The sequence below is a fragment of the Phoxinus phoxinus genome, assembly GCF_949152265.1.
Source record: "Phoxinus phoxinus genome assembly, chromosome: 10".
Taxonomy (NCBI): Eukaryota; Metazoa; Chordata; class Actinopteri; order Cypriniformes; family Leuciscidae; genus Phoxinus; species Phoxinus phoxinus.
In genome coordinates, this window is record NC_136885.1 from 25,488,400 (window position 1) to 25,501,844 (window position 13,445).

Genomic DNA, 13,445 nt, shown 5'->3' on the forward strand with positions numbered 1-13,445 from the left:
GTACGTATATGAGGTGGGAGGTACATGTGAGTGAAAACAGCACATTGAAACAGGATTGATTTGAAGAGACAATAGGCAAAAAATGAAAGGGGCCTATGAGACATGAAAAAGACAGAGGAAGCTTTTGCAGAGTCTGAGGGGAGAGAAAAGGAGAGATGGGGGATTTCTTTACCGCTCATTAGCCATGCACAGTGATCTGGCTTTTCTCCCACACCTCGCGGCTTATTACAGCCCGAGCCCTGCCTGCCAGCGCAGCCCCCCTCGCCACCCTCCTCCCCCGGCCCACACAATCACGCCTGCAATCACAGCCTCTAATTAGGTTAATTAATTTGTATCAGCCCTTGTAGGGACTTGGCTGATGAGGCAGCCATAAGAGTATCACTGCTTGGACCTCATTAAAATACAAGAAAGACGACGAGATACAGAGAATGTTGTTGTTTGTGTACGACAGGACAGGACAGGGTCGAAAAGCGTTTCAGATCGGACCCCGAACCCGCTACACACCCCCACCTGCTCTCTCTTTTCCCACCTTGCATTATCCCCTAGGTGACGAGGCTGTCCTGTTCAGCCATAGACTGGGAGAATATACTGTTAGTGCTCATGAAGGAGGGGCCCTTTTGAAACAGAAGCATCACATTACAATCAGCGAGGGCCGCTCATCAGGACACTGACGAACACACTCTGATTAACAGCGCGATCTGATTACAGCAATCACACAGCCCGTAGGACCAGTCCCACGAGAGAGAGAGAGAGAGAGAGAGAGAGAGAGAGAGAGAGGAGAGAGAGAGAGAGAGAGAGAGAGAGAGAGAGAGAGAGAGAGAGAGAGAGAGAGAGAGAGAGAGAGAGAGAGAGAGAGAGAGAGAGAGAGAGAGAGAGAGAGAGAGAGGAGAGAGAGAGAGAGAGTTTGCTGGGAATGTGTGATACGTATATTGGAATGCTCATTCACTCTGTTCTTACAGTAATAGAATAGAGATAATGCAATATGGAGAGATAACAAATGTCATGATATAAAAGTATTATTAGAATAGTGAAGCGAATGTTAAAGATTTAACCCTCAAATTCTTAACATTGAAGTATCATAATTATTCATTTAAATTTTCAAAGTAACATTGATCACTTGTCCTCTGTGAAAACTGTACATATGTTTGGAGTCTCAAAAACCCCAGATTTAAAGCATTAATAAATGTAATGAATTTATATGCAAACATTCTCTAACTGGTAGGCTACAGACCTTAGCCGCGGCCCTTTTCCAAACCTTTGTGTTCTGTCTTCCGGTTTATATTTTCACAGCATGAAGGTAAGATCTCACGGATTTTTGAATGAACCGCTCGTTTGAAAATCTTCACGGTCTACTGACATTTGATATGTTATGCATGACAGCCGCTTCAAACATTACAATGCTCATGATAACTTGCGTTAACTCTACAATACGTAAAACCACCTCACCAGCGAATTACTCTTCTCTTCGACAGCGATGCCATAAAAATATACAGAGCCACCGCAAAAACAGGAGAATTTCAGAAGAATTCTGAATTGAAAGAATGATTTCTTTTTTTTAGAAACATTTAAAACAAAAACGCTTGAATAATAGTCGATACCCAATATGGTAGGCTACAGATGTATTGTGTATCCCTACTAGTCACATTTCTGATGTTTCTGACTTTGTTGTGAAACAGAGTGCTTAAATTTCATATGAACTTATTAAAAGATTTCGAAAGAGAAAACCACTCTCATTATTTGTACACATACATCAATGGGGTCAAACATAAAAGTCAACTTCAATAGATCAGGACGGTTTAAGGGATAGTTCACTCAGAAAAATCATGTCATTCCAAACCTGTATGAATTTCTTTCAGCAGAATGCAAAAGAATATATTTGAAAGAACATTGAAGTTCAAACAACATTGGACCCCACTGACTTTCATTGTGTGGACAAAAAAACAGACAGTCATACATATTTATAACAGTGTTATAGTGAGTAAATGATGACACTTTCCATTTTTGAGCGAACTACACCGATATGGTCTGCAGGAGAGCAGTTCACAAAAACCTACAGAGAGACAAACAAAGTAGCAAACAGACACAACAAAAATGTGCATCCGTTAACAGGCCATAATAGACCATAAAGCCAGACTGTTGTTCTATAAGGCTGAGTGAAGCAGAGTGTGGAGGGATACGCAGAGATAGACAGACAATGACACCCGGCTGCCTGCAGACAAGGACAGATCCAGTAGTTAAAGTGTAATGAACACATCCCCCAGGCACACGGCTGCCAGTGGGAGAGTGATGGACTAACGGTAATACCCAGGCAGATGGGTGCGCGCCACGCCTTGTCCTGTCCTCTCACCCGCAGCGGGTCCCCCCCAATGGGCCCGCCACGTCTGGGGAGCAGAGTGGGAAACGAACTCCACCGGGGAGGAGGCCTTAGCGTGATTTAGACTCCCATGCAAATTTAATCAATTCGAGTGCCTCTTCCAAACAGGCTCATGGCTAATTAGTGACAATTTAAAGGGGTCTCTGTGATCCCACCTCACACACGCACACACTCGCACGCAGTGAGGGTTATAAAGATTTTCCTTCAATCGCTTTCCCTCTGGCACAGAGACAAACCCCCACCCCTCGAGCTCTCGCTACAATCCGCTACTTCAAAAGCCGTGTGACAAACTGCGGTGCAACTCAAAGGAGGCATAAGAACCTTAGCCATTTTTTCTCCACACGACCCACCGATTCTACTGTTCACCCACCCGGTTGCCCTGCACCATAATTGGCAAATCGATTAGCGCTGTTCTTAACCTCACTCATGAAAGAAGTCTTTGAGGCACGGCAGAAGAGAGGCAGCTAAGGGCTTGACATCCAGCAGGCTCAGGTGTTTTAATAACAGCCAAGGCCATCGTTCTCCAGTCAAAGCTCCTCCGAGTCACCAACGCTGTTGTGTGTGGAAAGTGATTAAGAAACGTCCTTACTTCCAGAGTGTTTCACAAAGCTCAATTCACTATACATCTGTGAAAAGCTCTTGCAATAATGCTTTCAAATTATTCATCACATACTATTTGTGTCTGTAATTACAGTTTAATACATGGAAATGTGTTACAATGTGATGTATTACATGAAAAAACCTCTCTGTATAGAGAGATACAAATCTGCAGTAAGCAAATTGCTCTACTATGAAAAGGTTCTTCCCACTCACTTACATACTGAGGGGCCTCAACGTCATTTGCAGCTCATTTTATTAGCGCCATTCAGAATCACTTCATATTAATTACTCGGGGGTCAGGTTAAAGACATTATACCAATTAATTACTCATCTTAATGATTTCACTACGATATCAGTCTTTTTAGATATGTTTTTTTCAAGATGTGAGAAATACTTGACAATTCTAATTGAACAAAAGACTATATAACCACTTATATCCAGGTTTTTGACATATGTGAACCCCACATATAGATTAGTAGTGTTTATGGTTGAGTTATGGTTAAAATGGTCTTATTTAAAACAATTTTTTAGTGTGGGTTATTCAAAAGAAAAATATGTATTTGTGATATTTAAAGTATAGGCATGAAATTCCACCCTAAAGGCATCTTAATGATATTGTTGTGCACAATTCATTCATGCATGTTTCATAAAATGTTTTTGAATAAAAATAATAATAAATCAGACTTCTCTCTGGTGATGTCACCTCCATTCATTTGTTCTGCTTCAATCCTGCTTCTATCTTACAATCACCTGCAAGCTCACATTCAGCCATTCAACAGCAGATTGATAGAACCAAGTTCACAACTTATATTTTTTTCAATGATCATCCTCACTTGGATGTACGTCACAATATGGAAGAAAGAAAGGATTCATTGCTACTCCCGTTACATTTCGACTTTATTGGGAAAACTTGCTCTTCCTCCAAAACTTCTTGTTTTTTGTTTTAAATCACATCTGATTATTTGCTATAGTGTGCAATGCTCACATTTCACAATTCAATCAGCTCTAGCTAAATAAATGTAAGTGTCGCCCTGCATAATATCCTGTTTAAATATATCACAATACATAAGTAAAACAGGTTGCTAACAGCAAATAACACAGAATTTAAGGATCTTAAAAATGCACTCAGTAATTTTTTTTATGCTGTGCGGTCTCAGCTGGTCATGTGATCTCAAAATGGCTGCCTCCATGAGGTGACCAGCTTCATGTAAAAAAAAACTAATTGTTGGCAACTTCATGTTATGTGAGTGTACAAGAGTTTACAATTTCCAAAATAATTATTTATGCCTTTGTGTTTAAAATGTGTATCTCATTTTAAAGGAAAAATAACTGAGTGCACCTTTAGCTGCTTTGAGGCATAGACATGTACGTAGATGCCACATTTGACTTTTCAAGACACATTGGGATTGGCGAGCCCGCCATCTTGGAACGGTCAGTGTGTCGTGTCGTCACTCACAGTAAGAATCAATGATGCCACAACATTGCGCAGCTTCTGGTTGTGAAACCACAGAGATTTATATTCCTGAAGAAATGGGATAACCTTTCACAGGTGAATGTATTGGCACATAATGTATTGGTTTGTGTTTTTATATGTATAAACTTAACATTACAGGTTTTTATTATAACTTAATTACAATATTTAAAAAAATTGATGTTGTCTTAGCTGAAGCCTTCGTCTTGTATTGTGTTAGTCTAGCAAAATCCTCTGCTGAAATCTATTGCAGATATAGATATTCATACATGCATTAACTACGAATGCAGACACTCAATCAACTTGCTCCCGAATGTTCAGACCGGCTTTAACCGTTCCAATATGGAGGACAGCTTACGTATAGAGGCCCATAGAAACAGCCGGTAATGACGCATCTATGTATATCTGTGGTTTTGAGGTACAAAACAGTGTCAGAATGACTTTCAACTAACACTAGCCAATTCTTTCTTTATAGGTGTTAAAAATCATTCAAAAAAGATCTATACTTATCCAGATGAACAATGGTTACCTGCAGTCCCTCATACACTTAACACATCAGTACAGTTCCACTGAACAAACCAACAAAAAGTGAGCAAAAGCACTGAGGGTCAGCATAGACTGAGGGTCAGCATCCCATCAAATGAGCCTATTCAAAGCTATTGTCAACTCCATGAAGGCAACAGGAGGCCTCTTTTACATCTCCTAATGTGAATAACATAATGGGACAATGTGGTGGATTTTGACCAATATCTTTCAAATCTAGGGGTCACTACCAACACTGCACTGGCAGACCTGCAGCCATGACCCCTGTGCAAAAGCTGATCTGAATGAAAGACAGGCTTCAGTAAGAACAGTGGCCTTCTGTGTAACGGCATACGGAAGCAGAGCGGAACTGTGCACACGGCTGCGTGACCCTCCACTCCAAACCGAGGCGGTCGCAGTGACGAATACTCAACCACATGACGCACAAATGCGCGCACACTCCGCCTGTCACTTCTTTTGGCTGAGAATTCTGCAAATACAGAAGGTCAATATTGATAGGTCACACGGAGCTGCTTTGTAAATATCACGAGGCTTAAACGTGCATGTTCATGTCATTGTGAACACGCACTTGTAATTCCTTTCAAATAAAAAAAAAGCATGTATAGAATTTAAAATGTTTAGTGCCAGCTACAGTAAAGCAGCAGTATCCACACCGCATTCATTACAAACAGCTTTTCCTGTGGTCAGCGTTGGCACAGATAGACTCCTGGCTCGCTCCTCCTGAACACAGTGACATTTCCCTGTTCCTGATTCACCCCTCCTCTCTTTCCCAGGAGAGAGTAATGGATGGGGCCTGTTTATGAAGCCGCTGCCACCTGCATGATCAATCAAGCCACGCAGAGACGACACCAAAAGCTCAGTCTGCGCAGACAGCACACAACCTTTCACATGAACAATTACACAAGCAGGAACAAGATAGGTACAAGAGTGTTTCAAAGTGGGCCATTTAAAGTTCTGAGAAATGTAACTTCTGTTTAACTCTTAAAACATTATGTATCCAAGTGAAAATGCAAAGGATAAAAACAACACTTGTGTGTGTGTGTATATAAACACTATTGTGTGTGTGTGTATATATATATATATATATATATATAGTGGGGAGAACAAGTATTTGATACACTGCTGATTTTGCAGGTTTTCATACTTACAAAGCATGTAGAGGTCTTTTTATCATAGGTACACTTTAACTGTGAGAGACGGAATCTAAAACAAAAATCCAGAAAATCACATTGTATGATTTTTAAATAATTAATTAGCATTTTATTGCATGACAAGTATTTGATCACCTACCAGCCAGTAAGAATTCCAGCTCTCACAGACCTATTAGTTTTTCTTTAAGAAGCCCTCCTGTTCTCCACTCATTACCTGTATTAACTGCACCTGTTTGAACCCGTTACCTGTATAAAAGACACCTGTCCACACACTCAATCAAACAGACTCCAACCTCTCCGTCGGTCTGGGGCACCATGCAAGATCTCACCTCGTGGGGCATCAATGATCACGAGGAAGGTGAGGGATCAGCCCAGAACTACATGGCAGGACCTGGTCAATGACCTGAAGAGGGCTGGGACCACAGTCTCAAAGAAAACCATTAGTAACACACTACGCCGTCATGGATTAAATTCCTGCAGTGCACGCAAGGTCCCACTGCTCAAGCCAGCGCATGTCCAGGCCCGTCTGAAGTTTGCCAATGACCATCTGGATGATCCAGAGGAGGAATGGGAGAAGGTCATATGGCATGATGAGACAAAAATAGAGCTTTTTGGTCTAAACTCCACTCGCCGTGTTTGGAGGAAGAAGGATGAGTACAACCCCAAGAACACCATCCCAACTGTGAAGCATGGAGGTGGAAACATCATTCTTTGGGGATGCTTTTCTGCAAAGGGGACAGGACGACTGCACCGTATTGAGGGGAGGATGGATGGGCCCATGTATCGCGAGATCTTGGCCAACAACCTCCTTTCCTCAGTAAGAGTATTAACGATGGGTCGTGGCTGGGTCTTCTAGCTTGACAACGACCCGAAACACACAGCCAGGTGGCTCCGTAAGAAGCATCTCAAGGTCCTGGAGTGGCCTATTCAGTCTACAGACCTGAACCCAATAGAAATTCTTTGGACCGGAGCTGAAAGTCTGTATTGCCCAGCGACAGCCCTGGAACCTGAAGGATCTGGAGAAGGTCTGTATGGAGGAGTGGGCCAAAATCCCTGCTGCAGTGTACTAAATTTAAGTAGGAAAACCTGCAGTGTATCAAATACTTGTTCTCCCCACTGTATATAAACACTACTGTGTGTATATATACATTAATGGACTGCATTTATATAGCGCTTTAACAGACCCATGGCCACCAAAGCGTTTTACATATTGCCTCACATTCACCAACGGCGGTGTCAGCCATGCAAGACGCCATCCGGTTTGCGTCGGGAGCAGCTTGGGTTAGGTGTTTTGCTCATGGACACCTCGACGCTTGGTCAAGTGGAACCAGGGATAGAACCACCAACCTTCCGGTTTGTAGACAATCTGCATGAACCACTGAGCCACTACACCACCCACACATACACACGTTTTAAAAGAACAGTTCACTTCAAAATGAAAATGCTGTCGTCATTTACTCACCCTCAAGTTTTTTTCAAACCTGTATGAATTTCTTTCTTCTGCTGAACACAAGGGAAGCTATTTTGAAGAATGTCAACCAGACAGTTGATGGACCCCATTGACTTCTATAGTAGGAAAAAAAATGGGGTATATCAACTGTTTGCTTACCGACATTCTTTAAAATATCTTCTTTTGTGTTCAGCAGTAGAAAGAAATTCATACTTGAGGGTGAGTAAATGATGACAATTTTCATTTTGAAGTGAACTAATCCTTTAAGAGTTATTATCCTCTGCCCTCATCCAAAAACAAACTCCAGCATTTTCAGTTGCCAGACACTACTGGAACTTGAAACGGGATTGGGTTCTATAGTCATATGAACCATAAAGAGCAGCTTGTTTTGGGGCAGCAAACATACAAGATGGGTTAGGTGCACTCAGGTATACAAAAGCACCCCATGCCCGCATTAAATATACTGCTAGATCTTTAATGTTGTGGGCCTATTTTTTTGCAGGATGTCATCTTGTTCAGATACATGGCATCATGGATTCTATCAAACAACAACAGACCAAAAATCAAAACTTTGACGGCCTCTGCTAGAATTGTTATAATGGGCCGTGGTTGAATCTTACATCAGGACAATGATCCAAAACAAACATCTAAAACACAAAATGGGTCGCTGGTCTCAAAATGAAGGTTCTACCATGGCCATTCCAGTCCCAACTTGAACCCTAAAAAATGAGTGGGGTGAACTCACCAACATGAACCTCGGAATTTAAGAGATCAGGAGAGATTCTGTATGGAGGAATGGTCTCTGATCTCTTGCCAGGTGTTCTCCAACCACATAAGGCATTATAGGAGAAGACTCAGATGGCAAATGGAAGTTGCAAAAAGTATTGAATAAAAGAGGGTCAATAATTGTGGCAAACATGTATTGGAGAATAACATTTCATAATGAGACTTTTCCCCCATTTTCAATTGTTTTACTTCAATTAAAGTTTCGGGTTTTTTGGTGCATTCTTAAAATAAATAATCCAATAGTTTACGATATAATTCAAGAGTTGGCTGAAATGTGAAGACAGTAGTTAGCCTACATTTTCAAAAGTAATGCCAACTCCAAGTGGCAGAAAAGTTGCTCATTTTGTATCATGGTTGTAAATTTGATGAGATCAGATGAGATGTGCTAGTGCCATCTACTGATAAAACCAAATAACTACAAAACATTAAAGACAAAACTTTATTTCAAAGCAAAAAATTAATTGCCATAAATATGTACAATCTCCTTGCCTTATAGTGTGCAAGATGCCCAACATGTTTTCTCTTGGTACGTTACAGAGGGGAAAGACAAATCCACAGATTCAGTCCACTTCATAGATATTACAGATGATTGACAACCACAAGACAGAGATTGTTTCCTCTGTGTGATGATCCAAAGACATCATCTTTTTCTCTTGGTCTCAAATCTATAGATGGCAGGAGCAGTGCTGGTCTCCTTACGCACTTTCAATTTCTTAACCTTATCCTGTCAGAGATAAAAGCACAACCCAGATGTCACACAATAATGCAAACAAACAAACTCTTGAAGAATGTCCAACAACAGGATAAAAAATATATATATAAAAAACAAGATCATTGTTGAATCCATGCCTTAGTAAACATAAATGAGACAGGAATTGTCCTAATCAGTACTGAAGTGCACATGTTGAAAAGGTTAGGGGGAATGTAGATGAATTCACTCACTTGTAGATCTTTTCTTGTCTGGATTTTTTGACTAATGACAAACATCTCCTGTTCTCTGTCTATACGTTCTGAAAGCCTCAGATACTGCTGTTTCCTCTGTTTGGCAAGTTTCTGAGAAAAGGGAAATAAACATGTTAGAAAAAGACAAATATGAGAAATAGCACAATAAATACAGAGGAATATATGGGGAAAAAATATTTCTAATAATTTATATTATTGATAAATTATCAATCATTGATATAATGTACTATTTACATAACTATTTATATTAATTGATATTTATCAGTTTATGTTATCATGGTGACACTTTACAATAAGGTCTCATTCATTAACATTAGTTAATGTATTAACTAAAATGAACAATACATTTGTTACAGAACTAATTCATCTTTGTTAATATTCATTAATAAAAATAAAGTTGTTCATTGTTTAACAGTGAATTGTACACAGTAAAAATACTTATGTTATGTATACAGTATGCAATACAGAGAATGTGTTACTTTTATTGACTTAGACTCCACTGCTCCCAGAATGCTCTTGTTTGTCAGGGTCTCTATTGTTGGTCTGTTATACACTCTGTCCACCAATGCAGGCACCGTGTTGAGGTGTGTGGCCAGGTCAAAATCCTCCACTGGCATGAAACAAAAACAGATTTGGGAATTTAATAATAAAAATAAAATGTCTCTTTTTCAACAGGGCGATTCACCGATTATTGTTTGATGTCAAACTTTATTTTATGAAAATACACATTCAACAAACACACAATCATACAATATTAACTTCAACTAAATCTAAAGTTAAGTCAAATTCAAATGTACATTACATTAATAATGATTTTTTTCAGGCTTTGCAATGTAATCATCATAATGTGTGTAATATGGTACTATAAACTTGTTAATATATAGGCCACATTTAAAATACAACATTACATTTCAGACACTATGTAACAGGTGGATCCCTGCTCCATCTCAGGTTCCTCTAAAAGGTGCAGTTATACAAGATTACCTTCTTTTTTTGAGTCCACATAAAAGACATGTTTATTTTTATTTTCCTCGTTGACATCAAGAAAATGGAGCTCTGACTTCATCCTTTCGATTTTCTGAAAAATAAAAACACTTGTGACATTAATCTCAAATGTAAGGGGATGGAACCGCAAATACTCAAGATGCATAAGAAGAATCAGCCATACCTTCATCTCCGACACCCGCTTCATTTCCACATATCTGATGTCCTGGGTCCTCATCATCTTCTTCTGCTCATCCGTCATCACTGCTTCTTCTGGTTTGATCATGTGAACTCCATCCTAACCGGAATGAACAGAAGCACAATAAGCAGGGTTATATTACAGTAGTCAACATTTGAAGAGGATCAAAAAGTAGCCCCTGAAGACTTGAGGCAACACACCTTTAATTGGCTGTGTATCATCTTAAAGTTAAATTCATCAGGGTTCTTATCCATGGCCTTCTTGCGCAAGGCCAGGATGGTCTTCTGTTTCCGGTGGTAGTCACTGTATTACACATAACAGGTTTGTAAACTGTACTGAAATGATAATGTGCAGCATTAACTATATTCTAATAACAAACAAACCTAAGGTAAAGGTACATAGGCTTAGGTAATTATAATCTATGCAATGTGTTCTTATCACCACCATAAATGTATTACAAGATGTCATATTATACAGAACTCATCTATCACACTGAACCAAGTACCTTATATCTATAATGAACTATAATTATGATTTATTTTAAAGAATGACAAATTGCTACTTGTGTAACATTGTGTCACAAAACATTTCAGAGTTCGAACATTTCTGTTCGCAGAGACTCAATCAACAAACAAAACTCATTGTGTAAATGCAACATGCAACATCCAACAATTAAATGATAAATCGTGTTATTTCTTACTCTGCGCGAAGTTTGTAGTCCTTCTTCTTCTCTAACAGACCCAAATGTTTCCTGAAACCGAGCTGTGATAGGGGGAAATGCACGTTAATAAACAAATAAGATATGTGGAGGGTTAAATCTTCTCATTCGCTGCTAGGGAATGACAAAAGCTAAAGCGGCCATCAGATTTCAGAAAACCCCTAACTTTACTTTACCGAATTAACTTAACCCACAATTACATCCTTTCACAAATTAATTTGTCAGATGAAATGTAACGTTAATACATTGTTTCAACAATTTGAGTCATTTTACAATTCAACAATTAGCATGGCAGCACGCGAGTTACCAGTAGGCTATGTTTAAACTTACCTGTGATCGCTCTTTGTGGTCTCGTTGTTTAGTTTTCAAGGCTTTTCGAAAAGAAGACATGGCTGTAAAAATCTGAAACCAAATCCGGCTCTGTTTAATGGGAAAAACTTAAACAGGAATTTGTATACACGCACAATCTCGAATAGTTCTGCGCTCACGTGGATACGATGGAACACAGTTAGCGTTGTGTTTATCGGAAGCAGATTCGCAGCAAAACAATTATATCGTTCTTAACCAAACATATGAATATTATTAATATTTGGACATTTCTTTAAAAACGAAAACAATTATATGAAATAAAAGTAAAATAATATATAGAATATAAACAATGTACAAAAGACGAAATAGTAAAATTGTTAATAAATCGTATCTTTGATTATAAAAAATAAAAATAAAAAAATCTAGTAACCTAGGCTATTCCACGGTATTATTTAACCATGTAAATGCTTAAATTACCCAAAAATATAGATATTTTAAGTGTATGCCGTAATTTAAAAAGTAGTGTAAAAGAAATGTGGTTTAAAGTGTCGACGGCAGATGGCAGTGTAATCCAGGCATTGCGTAGGCCTACTATACACGCCATACTCAGATTCATCCAAAAACTTAACTACCTTTAAAAATGGAAAATTCCATAGTCAAAAGTGTTTTGACTCCAGTAAATGTTATGTTTTGAAATCAAATCACTCACTCTTTCTCCAAAAACTGCACTTTTGCTTAGAATCACAAGCTGTATCTTTGACACTGTGCTTACACCACAACATTCGCTTTATATGGCCATCTAATCAGTGATATCCATCACAGGAGTTGTCTACTGTTCTGTATGAGGAAGATAGCCAGGCTCACGGCATGGAAGAACTCAATAACAAACCTTGGGTGCTGAGACACTTAGTTTATATATCCTGGCCAGTGTGTTGACACTTTAACTCACTTTGGTCATGATAATGACAGCCTCTATCTGCCAAAGAGATTGGTTAACACTAACAAATAATACTTGGTTACTGTTTTCAAACAGGGGTTTTAAAGAGTGCCCTAGTACAGGCACCTAATTTGAATCTCAATCAGAAAGACAGCTTTCGGCCATTAGTGTGACAAATGTCAGAGCAGAAGTCTAATGACCACACCTGCGCGCCTCCTAAGGTCCAGTTTATCGTTGGCTCGTCTTGAATAGGGGGAGTGCAGAAAATTGCCATTTGGTGTGTCAAAATGTGGGGCATGGCAAGGGCAGAATTGAAATAACAACCAGCTTTTCCTCTGGCCCCAAAACACTGCACATTACTCAGAAATAGAACATCATGTTCTGGTGCTGTGATTCCTTTCCCACTGAGTTTTTTTTTTTTTTTTTTTTTTTTAGTAGTAGTATAGCTTAACTCAAGGTACAGAGGAACTTATAAAATGAAATACACAAGTTGCATTATGAAGAACCTAATGGAACACTGAAGTCATATAATTTTTACCGTGCAAGAACTAAGCACATTCTATGTGCCTACCTCATATGACGTTTTGTCCTTTATTTTCCTCTTTCATGATTGAAAACAAATCGAATGTGTGACATGCATAACATGCATCTTTTTTCATTGAGAATGAAACCCTTGGTAAAATCGGTTACTTTTTCCATATGATGTCATATAGCCTTGATTGACCCATGGGTTTGTGGGCTTTCCACTTCTTTATGTAAGACATATAAAACCAAGTGACCCAACAAACTTTTCCTACAGAAACTGAACCACAGTATAGCATGTAAAACAAAAACATGAGATTTAAAGCATTTCCCTGTCCATTTTAATTGGATTATAGGCCTATATGTTTCTTAACAAAAACAACAATCTTTAAGGAACTAGTATTCAAACCTGTGTTTAAGAGAGGGCAGAATGTCAAA

The 13,445-nt window shown here is 39.0% G+C and overlaps 1 protein-coding gene across 1 annotated transcript; it reads right to left on the reverse strand.

Moving 5' to 3' along the window:
* Nucleotides 1-8,800: 8,800 nt before the first annotated feature.
* Nucleotides 8,801-11,791, reverse strand: utp11 (UTP11 small subunit processome component). The gene is made up of 8 exons (XM_079626302.1): nucleotides 11,570-11,791; nucleotides 11,222-11,283; nucleotides 10,722-10,824; nucleotides 10,507-10,620; nucleotides 10,323-10,416; nucleotides 9,818-9,948; nucleotides 9,318-9,428; nucleotides 8,801-9,099 (listed from the first exon to the last, which is right to left on the reverse strand). Exons 1-8 carry the CDS (start codon nucleotides 11,627-11,629, stop codon nucleotides 9,016-9,018), a joined length of 759 nt encoding a protein of 252 aa, XP_079482428.1. The 5' UTR covers nucleotides 11,630-11,791; the 3' UTR covers nucleotides 8,801-9,015.
* Between the last annotated feature and the right edge of the window lie 1,654 nt (nucleotides 11,792-13,445).